The 25001-nt window shown below is 39.0% G+C and overlaps 1 protein-coding gene and 1 non-coding gene across 2 annotated transcripts in view; both read right to left on the reverse strand.

Moving 5' to 3' along the window:
• Positions 1–2569: 2569 nt before the first annotated feature.
• The window catches only part of LOC140235405 (guanylate cyclase soluble subunit alpha-2-like), an 82781-nt gene continuing 60349 nt past the window's right edge, over positions 2570–25001 (reverse strand). Inside the window, exons 9-11 of the mRNA XM_072315430.1 lie at positions 16410–16553; positions 8150–8304; positions 2570–2750 (exon numbers count right to left, since the gene is read on the reverse strand). Coding sequence (XP_072171531.1) covers positions 2570–2750; positions 8150–8304; positions 16410–16553 — 480 coding nt within the window. The remainder of the gene's footprint in view (positions 2751–8149; positions 8305–16409; positions 16554–25001) is intronic.
• On the reverse strand, positions 21962–22035 carry Trnat-agu (transfer RNA threonine (anticodon AGU)). The gene has a single exon. It is a non-coding gene; the product is annotated as a tRNA-Thr (tRNA).

Genomic DNA, 25001 nt, shown 5'->3' on the forward strand with positions numbered 1-25001 from the left:
TGCAACGGTGTACATTTCGCTCTGGGACTAATTCAGGAAGAGAATCTTTGAACGTGAATTTCACAAGAGACCCCCTGCGGAAACTAAAAAAGCGTGGGAAGGAAGTCTGCCTCAATACAGGGAAGGACATCCGGGTTTGTTTGTTGGTTTGTTTGTTTTTTTCCTCTTTACGCCGTCATCTGAAACTTCCTCGGTGCACGTTTTTGTTCCATAGCTGACCGCCCCTGATGGTGAATGCAGCCCGTGAAACGTCACAGCTTTAAAAAGCGTATCACCTTTCACAAACTGACGGTTTTAGCCTGACTTCAGTATTTGTGTCGCAATCATAGGTAAATATGTATAACTAAATGCTTTATTTCCCACCATTTCCCCCCCCCCCTTTGTGCGATTACGAAACACGTGACAATGACGTGTCAAGAGACTTTACGTCATGTAAACACAGAAAGGCGTTAGTTATTGAAGCCTTTGCGTAACAAGTAAAAAATGTATATATCACGTATACCTTTCCGGTACGCAGGTAGACAAAACTCCAGCGTATTGACGCTCAGAATGTCTTTAAAGAGTGGGCCGCACACAACAAGCCTTTGTACTGATAATTTGATAACCTTGTAATTTATGGCAAGAATAGATATTATTACATCCATGCACCAGTAAACGGGACTCACGCGTTCTGTTTGCCAAAAAAGTTGTGTGATTAGAGATAGTGTCAAAAGTAATTTCAGATGAAAAGCCAAAGATGGTTATAAATCAGGTCTTTGCTATTGTCTAAACACAGAGTGCGAGTAACCTTCTATGACGTCACATCCGATTGTTTCAACGGAACATGGCGATAGAAGTGAAGCAGAAATATTCATACACAGTTGATTACCAACTTGATCTAAGTAATTCGTCTCGAGAATTTTAACGTAAAGAGAAAACACGTTTGAATGATTGATTCAAAGAGGCCGTCATGAAAAGGTTTGGTTTGTTTCCCGTAAATACTGACATATTATGCAATATGGCTGTTCTTTCACTCGACCTCAGATATATAATTTCATTTATTTTGCAGCAAGAACATTTCACACTAACTTACAGAGGTAACAAACATAAAATAGAGAACGGCTGTTGGCTTATAGATGAAATCACTCTATAAAGGAGAGCCTATTCACACAATAGAGTAAGATAAGAAATATGAATGATGCATATACAAAATAATAGCATTAACAATCTTGTATATCTTACAAGAAGTCAAAGTTTCAATGTACAAGAGAAGATGAACAATTCACAAGAATAATGAAATACGGCATTCATGGTGGTTTCCCATATTCTCAGGAATCACATGAGAGAGAGAGAGAGAGAGAGAGAGAGAGAGAGAGAGAGTCGAATTTGCAATCAAGCAACCAAACCACTCATCAGTCCGCGTAACTTTTTGTCCACGGTAATGTTTTCTTTGACATACACACACACACACACACACACACACACACACACACATACACACAGACACACACTCAGCCTCGCTGATTCTCCATTTGAATACACGTACACGTACACACACACACACCCTCACACACACACACGCTCACACCCTATAGATGCATACTTAGAAGCACACACGCTGACCCTAAGATGTATTGCATCGAGATAAAAGTACATGCAATCTATTCTGCAAATTTTGTAACTGAATTAAAAAAAAAAAGTTGAGTAAAATACTAAAATAGTTATTATTATGTAAATGTGAGCATTGTACGAGAATCTTGAGTCATATTTTTCCAAATCCATATTCCATTCAGAGTAGAAACCTCTACAATATTTGCCCGGAGAGATGATCCTTTTTAGCTATCAACTTGAAACGTTGCCAATTTGCCCACAGATTAATAGGACTTCAAATAGATTGACTCTTTAATATTTGACAAAGTGTTGACGGGCGGAATCCCTTGCGAAATCTTCCTATGAATTGTCAATAGATCAGACCCTATATAACCACAGTCATCAGGTTTGACTCATATTCTCCTTTTTTATCTTTCCCCTCTGCATTTATAGACCCATATACTTCAGCAAATTATGTCGTTTCTTTTTTCACTAACCCCAGACTTCCTTTGGCAAGGTGTCACCGTGGTATATCATCAGGACATTCTTTTAATGGAAAGGAGACTATGAATAATATTGGGAAGTAGTAAAAGGGAAAGTCTGGAGAGAGGATGACGTAGAAAAAAAATTGGATGACATAGCACTTTGAAATATTGAACCAAATTGCTCTTCAGCTCTGCTAGTTTTCCTTGTACTATTAAAGGGGGGGGGGGGGAGGTGACTTTTTCACTTTAAATATTAGTGTGTCTAGTTTGAGTGTTATGGCATTTGCTATCACATGAATGATAAACGTGATGGAAATAAGACATCACCATCATTCCTGAAGTGATGACTACCATTACTTTAGTTCAAGTTCGATTCAAAACAACAACACATCCATGTTTTGAACCTTTGATTGATTGATTGATTGATTGATTACCGATGACTGGTTGGATATAGTAGAGATAGAATTGTTCCTAATGGCGAGAAATGACGCCTATGATAGTCGAGGAGCCGTTGATTACGACGGGATTTCCACGATGTCGTGGCTCCCGAAAAGCTCGACGTCCTGAGGGTCGTCGGGGCTCGGGGAGTAGCCCCAGAGGAAGTGAGGGTTGCCGGGGATACTGGCGGGAAAAGCTGCTGGAAGCGTGTCGCGTGCGCGTTCCTCAAAATGAAACGCGCCCGTCTCTAGTAAAAGCCTGCAAGAAAGTAAAAAGCATAACAAAGAGGGGTTATTGCAAATGCCGATTGTTGTTCAGATGCAGCATTACGGACGTACACGCTAATTCATCAAAGAATGCCTTTGCATATCACAAAAGTACACATAATTGCGTTTAAGAAGATCAAAAACCAAATATAATATCATAAACAGACGGTTTAAACAATGTCTTTAGTTTGGATAAAACACATTTATTATGAAAAACAGAGTAAATATCCAACAGACTTTAACAGTACTTGTAAAGACTCACGGACAAGTAGCTTTCCTTCATGTAATTTGGTAGCATTGAGTTTGGACTGTGTGTGGGATATGACATCATATTGCCCAGATTTTGTTATCCCAGTCAAGCAAACGGCTTAATGATTAAAACATGATCTCCTTCACCTGCATCCGAAGATACGATATAATGTATGTTCGTGTAGTCGTAACTATATATCTATTTCTTTCAAGTACTCTGTAAGTATTCTTGTTCATATTTTGATGATAACGTTGTTGATTTGTTGTAATGATTTAATTTGTACAGGTTGATGAAATGAAACAAACTAAAATTGACACACAAAAAAAAACACCACCCCAAATCTGACTCACTCTGAAGTAATGACTAGATCACTGACTCCTGACACGAAACTCGTGCTCCTTGTTGGTCTCAATTATTATACAACGACAGAAAGAGACAACATAGAGCGGTGTTATTCACATAGGAGTAATTAGTACAAAACCGCCCGAATACAATAATGATTTCTCTGTTAGAGGTATCTCTGTGTAGTAGACTGAGATGTGAGGACAGGTCATTTTAAGAGTAAACAACACATCGTAAATGGGGCATTCAGAACTGTTAAACTCAGGAGAGCAGGAGGATAAACTTATAAAGAACGAGTGAAGTGGTAAACAGAGCGGAAATCCGTAATTGGAAACTGGACTCCAAAAGTCATTTGATCAAACGCATATCAACAGGGTTCGCATTGCAAAAACTGCTCGCGGCTGTTGGCGACGGGGAAAAAAAACCGAAGCGTATTGCCATGTGTGTGTCCATGTGTGTGTGTCCATGTGTATGTCCATGTGTGTGTGTGTATTGGTAAGTGTGTGTTTATTTTCTTGTGGTCCCTTTCTTGCGTAAAATGAAACGCCATTGGCCTTACGTATCATTTCTCTCTGCTAATTGATTTGTAGTATTATTTTGTCTTTTGCAATCTTCGATTATTCCTTCCCTTTTGATTTGACCCAGGGCGAAGACACGGAATGCATCACCAGTGCTTGATCGAGACAATAGAGAACTTTAGATCTGCGACGCAAATGCAAGGGAAACGCCAATTATAGGGAACTGTTGTGCATGGTGTTTTGCACATGCGCGAGACAGCTGTTTCTATATTGTCCAAGCCGGAAGGGAGCGTCGTCCTAGCGTTCGCGTCACAGATCTAGAGCTTGCTATTGATATCAAGTAACGATTATTCTACACATTGTTCTGGTCGCCGACGACAAACCACTATTTGACATTTAAAAATAAAGCTATGTGCATAATATTTACAAACGGAAAGCAAAGCAAAATAAGAAGAATGATAATTTACGTGAAAAATACGAAAAAGGGAAATGCGAAGGTATGTTGTATTAATTGACAAGGAATGGAACCAATTTGACACCACTCAGCAAAGAATGTGCATATAAATAATAAAACATATGTATACATGTGCAAGAGAATACGTTCGCGCTGGATAATCACGTCAGATAATAGTTTTGATAGCTGAAAGGAACAAGAAAAGCCGGTAGCAAAGATACAAATGGGCACGAGAGCTGCCGGCGACTTTTTGGTGTCATTTATTAAAAAAAAAATGATGGGGAGGGGGTGGACGTCTTTTTTGTACAGGTCCTAGCTAAATGGACACTCGGACCAGCCGCAGAAAAAGTGAGATATCAGTCTTCATCCAGGAACGTGATCTAAAGTTTCATTAAGTTTGCTTATATAATGTTCGTTTCCGAAGCAGATCACATCGATATCTTACCTTCCCTGCAGCATAAGTGAATTTAACTTTATATGAAAGGGTATAGAAAACTGATATCCTTGATGTAAGATTGGTTGTTACAACAAACACAAAAAAGAAATGTTTATTCAGGGTATATTGTGGCTTTCTTTCCCCAGTGTAACCTCTTCAGTGTTGCCACTGCTCAACCAGAGGGCCCTGCCATTAGTATTACCCTATTATAGAGTTGTCAAGTATCCATTTATACACCTGGCTCAAGAGGGGCATGGTGGTTAAAAACGTCTTGTCTAAGGACGTAAGAACTGGATTGGATTTAATGTCGGGTCCTTCAATTGAGAGTAAGGAGTCTTATCCAGTATTATGACACAGTGCTTGACATTCGAGATGCACATTCTGGTTTTATTGGATGTGAAGTTGTGAACGTAAAGAGTGCTGCAAAGAGTTTGACTGTGTGAAGTGGGTTTCAAAGAAGGCCTGAGGGGGAAAGAAGATCTTCAATAAATTCTCTGGATTTGGAGCAAATTCACTGATACCAATCAACCCTTGTGAAAATGGGAAACTGTTAGCCCTGTCGAATGTGATTTGTTTATGTCGACACTCTCAACGTGTAAGCTTACGTTCCCATACAAAATAGGAATGGAATCTAACACAACCATAGAACATTCATGTTTGTTTGGTATCTTTCAAGGAAACATCTTTTATGTCAAGTTCTGACTGCAAGTCTTTGTTTCATTTCGTAATGCACGACTGTACTGATGATAAAGTCATAGAATTAATGACCGAAAGTCATCGCTTTCTAGTTGAGATACTGAACAAATCGAAAAATAAAAGCCAACAAAAATCCGCACTTAGATACAAACTTTCAATGCTCGCTAGAAATCACACACATACCGGCAATGAATGGCCTATACCATGACGAGAACGTTCCTTAAGACGAAAAAGATGGCATACCCGTTTTTCCCGTATCACTTTCTCCCCATCTGACGTTCCATTTACCCTCGTCATGAAACCAGAGCATCACCTTACGTGCCTCCACCCTGCCCAGGAAAAGGGGGAACGCTTAAATTCGCCGGTCGCCTCGCATCTTCAACGGGGATTAAAGTAAGTAGTTTCCACTTACAAAGTACTGCATCCCGTCTGTATTTGATCATAATTTGGACGTTTTGTAATATATTTCCCTCGGCCTTCCCAATCGCGCTGATGGAAATAAATTTCATTATGATGAAATAGTTCGGTCTTGGGAGAGAAACATCCTGAGATTTGCTCGAAATGGAAAACCCCACATTTTCGTTCTGCGGAGTATTTCTTGTGTGTTTTTTTTTTTTCTCCGCTATTCTTATTTTGTCATGCACCCACTGCACAAGTATCCAAAACTGTGGCGCGCTAAAATTAGGTTAGATTGACATTAAAGGCACAGATGTTACTCGAAGGAGCCGTCGTATAAAAGACGAGTTTTATCTCAAGGGCATTCCCGTTACGTACTTCAAGACACCGACACGTTATTTAAACTGTTTTCAACAATGACGACAGGTCTAAAAATATTTATGTGCGTCTTCTTTTCTCACAAATGACCTTTCTGGAGTTTGTGGGACAAAGCTAGGTACATTAACGACAGATAAGCCCAGACGTTGATACCGCAATGATGTGTTGTAACAAGTTTCTGACAAATCTCTTCATTGTTAGTTTTATTTCGCAGATTACAAGGCGAGTGACTGTCCATTGGGTTGCAGTACAATAAATGAGGGGTATACGCACTGCACCAAGATCTAGGTGACGCAAGAAGCAAGGTACCAGTGCAGGTGTAATCAATCTCACTGCTCACTGTGACGTTTAGGGAAAGCCCGAAAAAGGTTATTTTACGTGTTGGTCAGGTGACAAAAAGTGTACTTTTTAAATAGTTTTTCTTCGAGATATACATCTCTCACCCTCTCTCTTTCCTTTTTTACCCCCGCCCCCTCCTCCTTTAAAAGTTTATACCCCCTTCATGTATGCAGGTAACATCGCGGATAACTGAAGTAACGAAAAGACTGTCCTAGCTACTGAGAAATACACACAAAAAAACAAAAAAACGTACGGGTCCAAATGAGCAATATTTTCCCCGCGGGCTAAATCATTGAAGAATCCCAAATACGTCAAATTGTCTGTTGTGCTGACAATAGCAAGCATAAATTCTCTCTTTCAGCTCGTTGAATTACGTGCCAAAGGAAGAAGACATTCACCCCACTTCCTTAGGAAAAACAAAAAGAAAACCCTGACAGGCTTGCCCTGCTTTCCGCTGATGATACATATGATTAGATTAATATTTATGTGACTACCATATCCGCGGAAAGCTTAATATTGCCCTTTTGCTATGATGTTGCGAAAGAACTATTGATGTAACGGTAATCATTTCAAATGGCAATTGAACTACCACTCCTTTATTAACAGGAAATCGTCAGCACAATGTTATTCCAAGCACACACCCACAAATCACATGACGAGATGCCCCTGAATACTGTAATCTCTTTAGATCTGTGAAACCAAATGAAAAGAATGAATGCTCGTATATGTATACACTTTATACATAATGTTCTTGTGCCTTTGGGCACGGTATTATTGCTTGTGCAAGCCCATGTGTATATATGTGGCCTTTTGTCGTTCTACCAATCTGTTCTGCAGATAAATGGGCAACATGCACCACACATAAATCATTCCTCGTATTGGAGGCAAACCCCGCTCATGGTCGTGTGGGTATAGTAAAAAAAAATGTGTCACCTTCATTTGCCATTCAGCGCACCACGGAATGTTTGATTGTTTGGCGTACCCGGCGACCTGGCCGGCTTTGGCGCCGCGGAACCCGCCCATGGTCGCTGGGAGTCAAGTTTGATATACAGCCGCCATTTGTCATTCTGTACACACACACACACACACACACACACACACACACACACACCCATCCACCCGCCCACACCCACACCCGCTCCCCACACACGCACACACACATCGTATGTTTGACCGCAGCGTGTGACAAACACAAACATGAAGGTCTTGTATACAAGTTTGGGTCTGTCTGGCAAGATGAATGTCAGAATTCCAGTCTTTCCTGTTACTGTGTTCAGGATCAGTGCCTGATTGTTATTAGAGTGAACTGTTTTCTATTTCTAGCTTAAAGTCCTCCTCGTAAAATTTCTCGCTACCAACTTCAAAACCATAAACGCACAAAACAAAACAAAACAATGTCTTGATATCAGGGGTAGATATGAACATAGGGCATCGTTCCAACCTTTTGATATTTTCACCTGGAATGATGATCACGAAGCCCCTTTTGATTATAGCAGCAAAGTGGACGGATTTCAGCATTTAAAAAAAAACTTCTTTGTTATTTCGAAGAAAAGTTGCAATGCCTGTGTTTATTCATACTCACACGTGGGTTGTTGGACTGACATTGATTTTTAGGGCCTCGCTGTGGGATTCCATCTTGTTTGCTAGCGAGACGTTATTGCCAAACAAACAGTACCGCGGCATCTTCTGCCCCACGATACCAGCTACTACCGCTCCCGTGTGGAGACCAATACGCATCTGGGAGAAGAGAGAATGAGAGAGGGAAAAATCACATGACTGAAAGCATCAAGAACAACATCAGCAGCATCGAACAACAACAACAACAACAACAACAACAACAACAACAACAGCAGCAGCAGCAGCAGCAGCAACAGATACAAAGGATCCGACATCTACAATAGTGGGAGCACTATATGCTTGGAATACTGGTTGAGGCTCTGGGCACTTCAAGGAGAGATTCTGAATTCGAGTCTCACATACATGATGATAATTATGAAGATGCACCCATGGTGTTTCTCTCGAAGGAGTGTTGAACTTGAAGATGTTGCGCTCTAAAGAATGCCTATATCTCGCTGACGTTACTGGCTCTCATTCATCTTTTACTGTCAAAGGCGTAGGTGGATCTTATCAAACAATGAATGACTGTCATGATCTAGCATGGGACTGAGTCGTTAGAATGTGAAGAATTCATTCGTAAATGAAGAGAAACCGTTTCTGATTATTATTGATTGTGTGCGCACTACTACAGTATACATTTCATCTCATAAATATGAAATATCGCCATGATCAAGATTTGGGTCTCCTTGTGTAAACGTGGGCCTGGGTGAGTGACTTTAATGTCATGCCCATCCTCGCAGATTCTTGGTAATGTAAATGATGCCGAAAGTCATATGATATATTCATGGTATCATTCGTCGTCCCACATCAGGGGCAGAGGACAGTTTTTATTGTTCGTGTGTGTGTGTGTGTGTGTGTGTGTGTGGCAAGGGGAGGAAATTAATGGCTGGTTTGGTCAAAGGTCAATGCTCCCTTCCCTCCTACGACAGGAAGAATCTAGGGGAAGGACTCACAAAAGACATTGGTCTTCTTGCGGCTTTTTTTCGGTTTTGTAATATTTTTCCCAGTTTTTTGCCAACCGTGTCTGTGTGTGTGTGTGTGTGTGCTGACCCAAGCCCCTTCCCCCTCCCCTCCCCCCTCCTCCTCCTCCCCCCCCCCCCACCATTCCCCGAGCACTGCACAGTATTGGTCTTTATTCGCGCACGGAATAACAAAACGAGCTTTTGCATTCCACTTGACTGAAGAAACACTGAAGCAAAATGCTCTCTTTTTATTGTCTTAGGGTCCAATTCGCTGGGTGGACGAATCATCAAAATTAGATTCAAGCGGCTCCATACGTGATGGCGGTTTGCTCTCCGTTTAAGGTTCGCCTCGGTCTCAAAGGCAATATGGCGAGGATGGTGTCATTGCGGATTAGAATCAAGCAGTGCGTAGCAAAGGACGGGTTCCGGTGGCCGTGCTGGTGAGAGTAAGCTCCATTTCCTCCTCAATATTTGACGAAGTTCGACACTGGAGGAGGGTGGGGGATGGGGAAGGGGGGTAGGATGATTTTTTTTTCAGGCTCGTCGTTGAGGCGGCCAACGATAGCACCGTTTCCTCCCTTTCCACTGATTTCATTACACCTCCTCGTGAGGAAAATTGTGGAATAATGTTATAACTGAAAATTTTCAATAAAACCACCTGCGAGTTGCCACATCTCATTCACTGCTGGGCCTTGATTTTGTCTGATGTGTTTCTCCCGGCAATTTTCAGACAGCGGAAGGGAGGGGAGGAAACAGAATGAAAGTTGATAAGAACGAATTTAGGCGGGATTAACGCAAAACAGGTTAACGGCACCGTAAAGAATAGCGAAGAAACCATATATTTTCGGCATCAACCCAGAAACTGGAGAGAATACATTTTCGGTAGAGAAGAAAATCAAAATGAAAATTTGCAATAGGGACATCACTTGACAGGCTGAAAGTTGATTTGATTCAATCAGTCTGTAGATTATATTACGACCAAATAGGAGGCTCTCTATACCAAAGGTACCAGTGTGAATCACATGGACATTTTCTCACTTGCTAAAGCTCTCCCTCATTTCCCCTTCTTTCTCTTTCTCTGTCATATTTGAACACATACATACATACATATATATATATATATATATATATATATATATATATATATACATATATATATATATATACATTTTTTTTCCTTTCCAAACAATATCGGAGGAGACGCTTATAATAAAACGACCAGCACCCATGCACAGTCGATCCAACATCGTAACAGACAGTCGTTCCGTAGGTTGACACTTTCTTCAGATGCCAGCTTTCCATTATTTCCATCCATCCCCTATCAACCTCCACGAGACGTCACCACCCGTTGCCGAGTATTCGAACCTTGTCTCCTCCCACCCCATCCCTCTTCCCACAGACTATCAGCGGGAATGGAATCCCATAACACGATGACCAAGTCGACTTCCAGATGCAACCAAACGGAAGAGCAGGATCGGTGCTGATACCCTACCCCTGGAAAACTGCCTCTGTCAACAGGATTACCGAAATCTGATATCGGCGGGGTTCTGCCGTCTTTGGATTTCAGACCTCGCTTCCATTAACATGTGCGGATCACAATCCCCCCGATTTTATCCTATAATAAGAATTGAAGGTGGTTTTGCGGCGAGGGAAGAGCCTATGAACAAAATGAAAGAAATAAAACAACAACTCGGCAGTCAAAGACAGCGGCGACTGCGAGGAGAGACGACTCGAAGGAATAAGAAAATGGCGCCATTTTGTCTCTCGGAGGACAGTGCCAATTTGGTGAAGGTGCGATTTGCATAATCGAATGTCAAAATGTCCTTAATTGCATTTTTTTTTTTGGTATTACGAGCCAGAGCATTACGTTATCGGTTTAGTACGTTTTCTTCGGACAACACGGTGCTTTCAAGCAAACATTGCTCTCTAGCTGACGGGGTGGTCCAGCCTCTGACTTATCAAGTTACATTTTTCTTATAATTTTGTGATGAGGTCTTTGGAGACATTAGGAATCATGGGGGGGGGGGGGGGTAGAGAGTGTCAAAACAGCCGAGAGGATGAATGTGCATGTATGATGTTGTTGAGGTCTTCCGGCCCTTCAGTTCCTCCCACTAAAGCGAAGATGACTGTGTGACAAGTGGCTTGAGTAGTACTCGTTGCTCTGCCTACAGCCAATCAACTAAAATCACGCAGTGACGAAAGTCTATAGCGTCCAAACAACTTTTGTCTGCCTATTCTACAATCTTAAAGTTCTTATCGGTCGCCTACCCCTCCCCCCATCTCTCTTTCTCTTTCGCTTTCTCTCTCCATAGCACATTCATGTGAGACAGAACAACTTGTTACCTGATCCCGAGTAAGATTTTGACGGCATTAAGATGTATTTTGTTATTCAGCTCGACACGTTTTGCAATTTACGATTTTTATCACTTTTCCCCGGAAACATGTAATTCAGCGTAACATGTATTCTTCAGCACGATTCTGCCAAGTGATGCACCCGTTAATACCGGAAACCTCTGTCTGTTGTACAGGTGTCCCGGCGAAATGTTACAATTACTTATTTCATTAATCCCCCCCCCCCCCCTTCGTGCAAACAACAGTTTGTGGCGGGGCGGGGGTGGGGTAAAGGGTATAGCCGGGGAAATTAATACAGTTGATTTTGAAAAGTTCACCTATTAGAAATCACACTACATGTATTTTGCTGTTCCTATGGAATCATATTATGCCATTAGAATGGAACTTAGGTATGATCGCCCGCGGGCAGAAGATCTTGCACTGTTCTTTCATACGAAAACAATTTTCAGGTTGACATTATGGCTGTCGATACCATGCAATAGGTCTACTATAGTTTGAACGCAACCAATCAAATAAATCCTCCTGTTCTTTCTAAAGCTAAAAAATGATTTGTGACGCATAGGCAAAGGTGATTTGAAGAAAACGTGTAATAAAAATGTATTTCACTGGGTTTCTGAACAAAAAGTCCATGATCATGTTTTCACTTTAAGATGAAGGTGTTTGTTCTCATCACAGTGTAGTGTTTGAATATTGTTTCAGGGAGATTCTATGTCCCTACACGAGGTTTAGTGGAATGTGCTATGGTGGTCATAATTCTCCCCCACCCCGTCATCTTTATCTTTTATTTCCTTTCGTCATTTTTATGATATGGGCAACTTTTCTAACAAAACTATACCAGCCCTTTTGTCCGTGTTGGCGAAACCACGTTAGAAGAATGATGATAATTCGTTGTTCAACAATAAATTATCCTTGTACGAGGAAAATAAATCGAGCACAGAGAGATAATCACTTTATTACCAGGCTCTGTCTCTTTCTTTCTCTCTCTATCTTGCCTCGGTAGATGTTCTGGAAACAAAATCCCCTGTTTATCATTTCCGATGCAAAGAACCAGGCTTGTACAGTGACGTTAAAAAAACAAAAACATGTCATGCTCATTAAAACCACGAAGCGGGGAGCACGAACAAGATTAGCATACACTGCCAATCTTAAGCCGTTCAAGGACATGGCGTGATTGCATCCACAACTCAAAAAAAAAAAAGAACCCAATTTTACAAAGTGATGAACAAACCATTCGCCATCGCACAATAAGGGACATTGACAAAATACATTAGACCGTCTGAGCCTTTGATAAACGAATGAAACCCCAAACAAACAAAAACAAAACAAAACACACACACCAACAACAATAACATGTCATATAGTGTACAATTAATAAATGAAATGAAATGAAATTATACGGGCAGCATATTTTTTTTTCAAAAATAGTATATTATGTGCATCAACGTATTGACTCTCTCTCAGTTAAGGGCTTTTTCCCTACGAGTGAACAGACAGTTTGATTAGTGGATTTTGCTGCCTAATGAGCTTTAAATGAAAACAAAATCACATCAAAGACATTAATACATTTGAAAGCTAATTGGTCATTACTTGCGTAACAGCGACTACTCTAAGCTACTACTCTAAGCTTCCCCCAGCAGTATAGGCTTCCAAATAAATGTAGAAAATAACACTTTCCTATTTTTGTTTACTTTATATTTAGACTGGAGGGCAAGACTCCTTCTCACACCTATTTTCAACATCTTGACATCGATAACTGCCTCACAGAGCCCCAATCGATAAAATCACCCCCAACAAATCAATATGTTACTAACTATGCAGTATCGGAATAATAATATTTTGAAACGTGAAGCACGAAAACAAAGGATCAATTGATTTTCGCAAACTTTAACCTGTGACTACGGTCTAAAAAAAAAATCACCAATAATCGATCAAAATTAAGTGGCTGTGGCCAAGATGATTATAGCCTTGTTAAACAAGAAATCATGACTCTTTCATTACATTTTTTTTCTCGTATTAACAAAAAAAAAAATCGGTTAATGTCTGACATCAACAAAAGATACTCATTCTGGCATTTTCATGTCACAGTATCCATCGCGATATTTTTGGACGGCTTTTGCTTTCAGGCTGTCATACATGTTGACCTTTTGACATACTTTCAATCTATTTTTTTTTTCTCCCTCCGATATCTGGGGGTTATTTCCAGCTTGCACAGACGTATTGAAACAGACAGCTGTTTCAGCAATGAAATGTTTTTATTATTTATTTTGCCGAGCACTGACAGGTCTATCGAATGCTGTCGGGTGCAAACAAGATATGTTTTGTCCCTTTGTTATGGTTATGGAACGATTCCTGGAGATGAAAAAAACAACAATAACGACCGATATTTCATATCCCTCGGGGAAGTCTTCTTTCCGTGTGGGATAGGCATAACATTTATGTTTTGTGTGAGTATCAAATCATAGCGACTATCGGAGGAAAAAAAGAATTTGCTATTTAACAAGGGAGAAATAATTCAAAGATCGATGCAGTAACAACATGCCCCTCCACCCTGAACAACATTCTCTATCAGTGTTGGCTGTACTGGAAAAAAAAAATCCTATGTGATTTTGAAAATTCTCTGCACAAGGTGAAATAGGAAGTCATCTGTTTTTAATCTTTTTTGTGTGTGTTCAGTCTAGTCTTCTTCACTGATATAGCATATTAAAGCGTAGGTGTGATTCATGCCCTACTTTGATTCTTATTCTACACCTTGCCTTTCGAATCGGATGAATCTGTTCCTTGATTTGACTCCGAATGAGCCAATTCCGAATTAAAATACCATTATTGTAAGCGTTGCGTTAAGCGATTTCAAACGATATGTTAAGATGAAACAGAACCGTTCCTTGGGGTACCTCCTTCTCTTCCGGACATTATCATCACTTTACGGAAACTTTGCATGAGTAGATCGGTTAATGTGCCCAAATATATCGGCTCAAACTCATAAGATTTTGATATCATATTGAGCTTGGATCTTATTACGTCTTCATGATGTCATTCTGTAAACCTTAATTTTTGTTTTCATTAAAGTAATGTATCGTCTGTGCCAATCACCCTGCATCAGTAATAAATTGACTTTTTTTAATCCTAACTATTCAGAAATCGGTACGTTTCGATAAGTTACTGTTTTGATGTCGGGATGGCCATTTCTTGTCCCTTCATAACTGAGAGAATAACTTCTTCGTGTTTCGAGAGAAAAAAATAGTTGAGACTATTCCATGGTAAAAAAAAAAAACCACCAATATTACCAATGACTAACCATCGAATGAATATTGAAGTACATAAAACGTGTAAAAACTCCTGTTAAGATAAGTAACAGCACACGACCGTAATGCTCTGTGAGATACATTTTTTCGTCAGCCATTTTTTTCTTTCTGTACTTTGAGTATGTTAAACTAAAGCCATCACCATTTATCTGTTAATTCTCTACGAGAGAAATCTTCGTGTTGGCAGGCTTTCCCTTTTCGCCGAGACTTTGAGCTACAGGCAATGTCTCTACTGTTCTCTCTCTGACATTCAAATAAACGAACAACAATTCTTGTTCACGTCGACATGTTAACTTTGTCGTCCTGACCTCTCCAGCTATGTAAACAGAGGAGGATTGCTGAGAAGCCCAGGACTTTGACATACAAGCTAGAGGTAAGAACGCCTGTAGGACGGGAACAAATGGACGAGACGTTCCCTGAATACCCGTTCCACTCGCGGGGAAAGTAATGTTGACACGAAAACCAGACGAGGTGCATTTAGTCAACTGTGACTGCGATGTAACGGGTGTAGTCCGTGTCGGAGAGTGTTCATCACCTTGTTGCAAACATTGATTGGCATTTTATGCTTTTTCTTTCCTCTCAGTTGTGTTCTTTGACCAAAGTCCTCCAGTAACAGTAAACTCTAGTTGTAAATCAAACTGTATTAAAGATTCACAACAACTGAACAATGTAGTAGCATTTGTATGTGCATGTAGGCCCTACGCTTATATTGCGATGGTTAAACAACAATACACGTCGTCAATGTTAGAAGTCACACGTGCTGCAGCAAATACTTCATGTGTAGGCATAATAACTTATGAAGTTGTCACATGCCATCTTTACGTGCCCATTCGTTTTTGTTTTGTTTTGTTTTTTTAGTTTTACTTTCAGTGTATGCCAATGAAACATTCAGATGTAATTCATTCGAAAATCTTACATTATTATATTCTATATACTAGTAAAGTAAAACTATTTTTATGAGAGAAACACATAATCATTCAGTGTTTATTCTCGATCTCTAGGTACACCGGGAAAATCAGAAGAAGAAGGGATGACGTATGTGTGACGTATGTTCTTAAATCAAGACTTAAAAAGTTTCATTTCAATCTTTGTGTCTTGCAAACTGTTATAGAGTCTCTTTATATGCGTGGATTGTGTGCGCATTTGGACCTCAATGCAATTCGTGACAACGACGACGACAACAACAACAACAATAATAATAATAACAACAATAATAACAGGAATAGCAGCATCAACAAAGGGAGATCCAAACACAATAAGTACTACTTCTTCGAGGTTTGCTCGAGGCTTGCCGACAGAGAAGCAAAACCTCATAAAGATGAGACGATTTTCTGTTAGCTTTGAAAAAATAATTGAAATGGTCGGAAAGAACAAAGCGTGCATGCTGGACACTGGAAAAAAAGTCTAGATATGGATTTGATTTGTATCAGCGACCTGGAAAATGTCCTTTGCATTTAAAACGGATAAAAATGTAAACACGCTCATCAGGGCATGATGAATTTAAGCTTGAGTCAGGGGTTGAATAAAATCTATTACTTAAAGACACATTTGCTTTAAGGATTTGACAAAGAACTCAAGAATTTCAGTGATGGATGACCCATCACCTTACCTTCAACGGGTTTCCCTGATGTGACATTACAGTTGCTGCAGCCTGCATCATTTTGATCGCCATCTTGGCCACTCCTTGCGCATGCGTATTTGTCGATCTGTGAAGGCCTGCCGCCACACAGTAGGCATCACCAATGGTTTCTACCTGACAGCGTGAAGATAAACAAAACAGACGACAACAGAAGTTAGCAAGGTGTTTTTGTTTTTGTTTTCCGCGGGTTTCGTCAGATACTGAACAAACGAAGCGTTTCACCCTTGCTTTTCAATGCACTGTCTTTCGTAAGGTAGTAGCTCTGTGGTCATGGGGCACCATATTTGCAAGTTTGCAAAACAGCCACTGTGTGTGTGTGTGTGTGTGTGTGTGAGTGTGTCTGTGTCTGTGTGTCTGTGTGTCTGTGTGTCTGTGTCTGTGTCTGTGTGAAACATGGTTAGCTACCTGTATCTGCATGCCTGGCCTAAATGTGTTGTAACAGTCTGGGTTGATTGTCTGCTGACACACTTCAGCCTTATTTAGGTCAATTTGTATCCTTGACGGAGAAGTGCAACCACAAGTGGCAATCAAGGAAGGACGATCCACTCATTGACATAAAATTTACTCTTTTTTTAAAGGGAGAAATTATGACAGAATTTGTCGGAAAAAGGAGTGATTACACACACACACACACACAAACACACATGTATATTTATATATATGATATATATAGATATAGACATTAATGTATATATTATATACTGTATATGTATATTATATCATATATAAGATATATATATATATATATATATATATATATATACTGTTTATGTATATTATATCATATATAAGATATATTTCGTATATGTATATATATATATATATATATATATATATATATATATATATATATACTGTTTATGTATATTATATCATATATAAGATATATTTCGTATATGTATATATATATATATATATATATATATATATATATATATATAATACGTTATGAAAAGAATTACTAAGCTCAAGTTTAGTGTTGTTTCTCTTTCTCTTAAAGATGGTGGGTTGAGAAAATTGCCATCTTAATATAATTACTACGCAGAGTTCATGTTTCGGTCAAGAAGATGTAAAGATAGGGATGTTTTCTGGTAGAAAAAATATAATAATCACACGGAAATCACATCAGAGACAGCTCCCTTTTGTACTTCGTTTGAAGCAACAGATGATGGTTGGAAGATGTCAAAATCTTCACCAAGTTCTAATATACATTTACGATTCGCTGCTACCACAAGTACCTGCCTGTCATCTGTAAGTAAATGTACGTAAGGATATGTGCGGAATACAATTTTGGTTTTTGTTGATTGTTTAAGGAAGATGATTTCTTCTCATTACTCGTAATGAAGGAGATGACAACACGCAAAGATGAAGATTGCGGTTTACCTATTGCTTAGACTGTATGTACACATCTTGTGTACAAAATGAATACTGCGATGTATCATACATTCACAAGGTGTTTTTTTTTTGTTGTTTTTTTTTTACTTACTAGTATTGCCAATTTCACAGACAGTAATCGAATATAGCTGACAGATCATTTCAGAGGCCTCTTCCCCGGTAGAGTTCAGGGAAAAGTCATTCTGAGATATCGTAGCAATATGAACAGACTAAAAAAATGAAGAGGTGAAATGATGAGAGCACCCCAATATTCATAGTCTACCCGTCGAAATGTAGATGAAATTAAAGTGCTTTCAAAACAGGGTGACATTCATGTCTTGGTTTGAACGATACACTCATGGAGGATTCTATCAGCTCAAAGACGAGTTCATAGGCATTCAAGATTATGGCCATCTTCGTAGCTTCGTATCCGAAATGGGGTCGGTAGAGCTATTTATAGTAGCAACTCGATTTCTTACCAACTGATAAACTCTGAAAGGTTTGATTTGCTTACAGCTTTATTGATCCAGGTACGTCCTAAGTGTTCCAAGCCATTTTTTTTTCTATCGGTACCGTCCGCCAGATAGCAGAATTGGAATCTTGAAGAATGCTATGAGAATGTTCTAGCTTATATATATATATATATATATATATAATATATATATATATATATATACTTTCATCTTGACTATACTTGACTTGATTGGGAAGCAAACTAATAATGTAAGCCAAGTGTATCTAAAATTTTGTAAAGAAATTAATATACGATATCAAATGCAGTAAATAAACACCACTCGATACACTTGAGTATCGTACAAGCTTTGTACTCATTTTCAAATGCATTCTGTTAATTTACGTTTTTGCTATTATTACAAATATGTTCTGCTTATTCATTGTATATGATTTCTCTGTTTATTTGATGGAAATGAAAAATGAAGATGAACTTTGAACTTTGAAAAAGAGTTTGATAGATTGTAATTATGATAATAAATACGGTCGACATGGTCAGAACTCATATAGTCAATGTGGAAATATTAAAGTGATCATAATCGTGATTACATGATTATGAATTTTCAATGACATTGTGGAAGTTACGTAACATTGCACAGTATCCCAATATGCAGATGATGCTCACCTTTATCACGCATGAACAAATCAGTATGATTTGATAGAAAAGCGTGTTAACGAGGATTTAAAGGAGATAGTAGAGTGGCTTAAGTACAACGGACTTCTACTTCTAAGATAAAGCAACCAAACAAACAAACCGCTCAGGCATGCCATTTCAATGATCTAAGAAGGGAGAGAGAAAGGGGGGGGGGGATGAGATAATTTCCCGTAGCTTTTCACTAATTCGTACCCTTATACTTCATCTTTTCTCTCAGCTTCATGGATAGCTGGAGCGGAAAAACGGCGGTTTAATTTTCTTCACCACTTGACTTGGTTTGTGATGGATGAATCTCATCGACTTTTCAGGAATGGAGCCTAGTTAGCTAAAAATAGGATGATACATGGGTTTGTTTGTTGGAAAAGGACAGATTATGACGTGACTAAAGCACTTCAGTTGTCAATATCACATTGCCCTCAATATCTTAATACTGCGTGTTGTCACAACTTTTTGAAATAAATTGATATCAAAATGTACTTAAAAATGACGACAACAGCAAATTTGGAGCCAGTGGTTGTTAACTGCAAACAAAACAAGGAAAAAAAGTTTCGCATATACACACTGGCAAGCACAGACACACGTACATACACTGAATTCCATTTTGTTTTCACGTCAGTGTCTCTTTCTCATAAGATATGCACATTGCCTTCTGACACGTAATTTGACAGCCTGCAATCGCTGACATCACTGCTCCGAAGGCGCCGCCTACGGCTCACGTGACACGCCATGGGCATACTTAGCAACACGAGGACTGACGGGGTCAGGCGTTGCTAAGACAAACCTTGAAAAACATTTTGGTCGACCCTCACCGACGGCTGTATCCTACGCCTATCAATCAAAGAGGAGCTGAATAAATACATAAATTTCCGGGAAACGACTTGAGGGACGTCTAGTCTTACAGGAACTTGTTCAGTAACGCGATGACAGTGGCTTCAAATACTGACGAAAACGATTCGCCTTACATCTTTTCTTCTCTTCATAAAAACGAGGCAAATTAACCAGAAACGCTCCTTCTCACCGCATATCTATCTATCTATCTATCTATATATATATATATATATATATATATATATTGTCCCACCAGTAGATAGGCAGATTCGATCGAACAATCAGATTAATCGGAGGAAACTATATCAAAAAGGTTTATCGTGCAATTTGATTAAAGCATTTACAACTAGGTCAACATTCAAACGATTGTGCACAGTTACCGTAACCGCTTGATTTTGTCCTCAAACTTTTAAATGAATTATATTGCTTTAGGCTATTGACATTTTAAAACTAAACAAAAAGAAAAAAGGAGGAATGTAAGCAGCTGAACATTGCTCTCGTCAAGGGCGGAAATTTGAATGCATGGCGCAGGCTTACAAGAAATCAACACGTATGTAACAGCGGTCAGGATGGCATGCACTGTGTTCTTAACGTTTGTATCAACTCGCGGGGACGAATGCAAAGAGTCGGAAGAGGACTGGGCAGCCCACCACCAATGGGAATCGACTATTTGTCATCCGTCAGGCTAGTTTCAATTACCGAGATGACAAGAGGCCATTTGCTGCAGCTGCTTGGCTTCTGCTCATGCAGCAGGTAATGCATATGCAATCCGCCGGTCAGTTTCCACGGAAACGCATAGAAGTGAAAAGTTATAAACTTTTCCAACGTCCAGGTCTTCTTTGAAAAAAAAAAAAAATCTTGCTACCTTTATAGCAGGTTACACCCAGCGAAACTCTTCACAAAACGAGTTATTAGCTTCCAGAGCAATTAGTTTACGTTGTTACAGTTCAGTGCCAGTATAAGAGTAGATATTTTTACATCGAGGTCTTAGACTGTGGCCGTATGATGCACGGGTGTAAAAAAAGGCAGCTCTGACATTTTAACACTCCTGCGTGTTTGTGTGTGTGTGTGTGTGTGTGTGTGTGTGTGGGTGTGTGTGTGTGTGTGTTTTAACAGTGAATCATGGTTACGGCGTCAAACAGCGTGGAATATATGTATATATATATATATAAATGTATTTATATTTGTGACATTTATGTATGTTTTCTATGATTTTGTAATCTTTGTCAAACTTCATATTGCAATCAAATTTCACACTGTTCTGGATCCTCTTTCTTTCAATTGCGATGCACTACATGCCATCATATCAGTGGCGTAGATCTGCTATATTGTAATGATAAAGGTATGGACTCACGTGATAGATGTGTACGAGCCGTTTCTTTTTTTTTTCGGCATTATTTCCTTTTTCATACGTTACTCCACGGTAGCAAACTCTATTCAAAAGCAAGGTGGATTTTTTTTTCTTTCGTTGCACATCCTCCTTCAGAAAGCGGCTGTCACTGAGCGCGCTGCATCATGAGTTAGCCCCGGGAAATCGGCAGCTGACGACACAATCCAATGATGAGCACTCCTTATGTCACGTGGTGATCGCCCTTCGGAACACGCAGGGCCCATTTCACATCGTGTCATCTACCTCATGGGTTTTGCGATCGAGCGCTGGCCTAATCTAACTCATCCATCACTTTACGCATTGGGGAAACCTCTAGCCATCCACGCAGCACGCCGCCGTATTGTGTACACACACACACACACACTTTCCATATTACGTCTTTCCCTCACAAGTGATATTTGCCATTAGGGAAATTTGTATGATGTTCAGATGTTAGTTCAAGTGGGGATTTTTTTTTCCAGAGAATCTATAGATGAATTATCAATTTCATCACAAAGTAGGCCTTCTGAAATAAATTACCTCGTATTCAGGTTTTCGGAAACACTTAGAAGTGCAAAAAGAACAAACAAACAAGCAAAAAAAAAAAACCAAAAACAAATAAACATTAGTATTATTCATATCGCAGTTGGGTCTTTAAACAAGACGAAGATGTGTGTATTATATGTTATATTACATTTATTGTATATTATACGATATGTATTATATATATATATATATATATATATATATATATATATATAGCGAAAACTTTGAGCAAAGAAAATGGGTTTTCATCGGGATTCGAACCCGAGACCTCCGGATTACTAGACCGGTGCTCTACCGACTGAGCTATTGAAAGCCCTAGATAGGTGTTCGTCCCAAACCCTTAACTCTCTTTGCTCGTGTGGTCAGAAGCTATAGTGTGTGTATGTGTGCCACACACACACACACACACACTTTCTTTGCTCAAAGTTTTCGCTATTTATTATTACAATTGTTTCTGGTCAGTTTTTCCTTCCTTGTTTCAATATATATACATATATATATATATATATATATATATATATATATATAAAACATATATATATATATACATATATGATAATTTTTTATCCTTGTTTCAAAATATATATGATAATTATATACATATTCAAATATCAATAGTGAATTGCATATGAATTTTGTACTTGTGCATACATTTTAACAAGTTTACCACAAACTCACGTTATGATGATGATAAAACGAATGATTTATAGGCTTAAGCCCTTCCTTTTTCGACTTTGACATATTCGTTCCAACCAAGACAATTCTACTTTCTGGTGTTTTATTCATGAACGCGTTATGCGTGTAGGATCATGAAACTTTCAAAAGGCACTTGGAAGAAGCGTTTTCTCGTATTCCAAAGAATAGTGTTGTGTTTCAAACAAGAGTCAATGAATCAGTCACACCAACATAAAATCATTGCATTTACGGAGAGAACATTTATTGGCGTCTTGACTTCAGGAGGACCAAATTCAGACTGACTCCTTAACAGGAGTGTTAGCTTGGCATCATTGCCAGCCAAGTATACAAACAATTAACCAGTTGGCTACTTCCATCATAGAAGCTTGGGATTAAATGAGAAACTAAAACAGGTACAATCGGGCAATAGGGTGGTAATTGGAGGGAGACATGGCTACAACAATAGGACAAAGGGACATAAAGTTGAGACTATTACAGAGGGGTGACATCAAACGTCTTAGCTACTAGGGGAGGACAAAGGATAGGAAGTTGCATAGTCAGTATAGTAAATGAGAAAAGGGCTATACGATTACTGCTTTATTCTAGGCACCAACACTAAGCTTATACTTGTGTGTCTTGGTTCAATTAACACATAGGGGCTAACGAAGCTCTCCAGTTTATGACTTTAGGACAAAGGATATTCAATCTGTGCAAGATATATGTGTGGGAGAATACTGATAAGAATTAGGACATTGACCCTGACTATGATTCAATATGAAGTGTAACCAGTATCCAGGACAAGTTACTGACCTTAACACTACTCCCCCCCCCCCTTTGAAAAGCGGTATTGTCCTCAATACACAACCTACCACGGGGTGAATTTAGCAGTACGGATACATAACATGGAAAGACAGAGAGAGAGAAGACACTTGACAGAAAGAGAAGAGAGAAACAGAATCAGGAGGTGTAACAGAATGATAGTGAAGATTTCGTACAAGGTGTTAGAGAGGTTGTCACATTTATCCAAACTATAATCAATAAATAGTCCAAAAAAGTAATATTTTATAACTCCCAAATAATGAACCCATCACAAAACAACTCAAAAATGTATTACAACTGACAGCGATGTATAATCATGTACATGTATGTACAAAAAGTAATGACACGAACAAACAGCATGTAACAGAAATAACAACCCAAATTTACATTGTTTACATTTTCACTCTACGTCCATCTATCAACAAATAGCGCTTACCTTTAATCTTACATTATACAGTTACACTATAACATGCACATTGAAAATCAGAATAACGGCATTGATTGTTGAAGCTTCGACAATCTAAGTTTTGTAGAAAGAATGAAACATTGCAGAAGAAAAGATAACGAAGAAGTAATACAATTATTGTAAGAGAAGAAAGAGAAGAACAGACAGTACCTCATTCGAGGTAAAATATTAAACGGAAGAGATGCTACTTTGTAAACACATCGAGATCAAGAGTAAAACGACATGTACAGTGTACATACAATGTGGTCGCCATTGATAAGAAAATTAAAGGTTAACCACGAACAGGAGTTAACAGATCAGTACTGTAGGATATTAATTCATTTTAGAACCTTTTGCAACATAAGAGCATGGGTACTACACCAATTCCTGTTCATAATGCATAGGACTGGTGTAAACATTCTGGTCTCTCAGTGTAATGAAATAAAATAAAAAACTAGAGTGAGGGATGGAATAAACAGAGACAACAAACCCTGATGTGAAACTTGGATCCTCATGCAAATTAATGCCAGCATCAACTGAACAATTCATCACAGTGTAAAACCTAAATTGGGTGACAAGTGGTGACGCAAATCTTGATACCCTTAGTCTACTTCAACATTCTATGAAACAACTACATGCAAAACTCTACAGGAATTTCTCTGCGGCCCGGATATATCCGGCTAAGGCATCTTTGTATAGATGCAGGGCAGATTGTTCCTTGGCCTCAACACAAGTTTGTACACTCTACAAACCTTGGAGCTTAACCTCTACAACACTGGCATGTATCTTTTGTACACAACTAGTCAACTCAACTAAAGGGGTACTGTAATTGCATTCACTTGACATATCCAACTAAATTCTATCACACATGTAAATGTTCACCTAATCACTGGTATGCCACGCCAGGAAAGATAAGATGCTGTCATAATTTTCCATACGGTTTACTGGTACAACTGTATCTATAAATATGTTTAACTACCAGCGACCCTTCGGAGAAATCGTCTTGTTATGTTTTCGATAAACTGTAGCTTTATTCACATACGTGTGCTATTACACGTTGGATCATTGCTGCCTGAAAATTTCAGCTAAGGCAACTTTGTATAGTCGCAGGGCAATTCACCAGTAAAAACACCCATATACGAACATCAATGCACATTACTGAATTATCTCTATAATTCATGACATCTAGGCACCTTTACTCACTATCTGATTGACAACCCCAGGGTTTCAATTTCATCTGTCGTCTTCATTTTCGTGCCAATAGCAAAATTTCATCACACATTTCTTGTTTTGCACGCTTTCTCTACAGAATATCGAAACACAACGCATTACTTTCAAGAG

This window comes from Diadema setosum, chromosome 11 (assembly GCF_964275005.1).
Source record: "Diadema setosum chromosome 11, eeDiaSeto1, whole genome shotgun sequence".
NCBI lineage: Eukaryota > Metazoa > Echinodermata > Echinoidea > Diadematoida > Diadematidae > Diadema > Diadema setosum.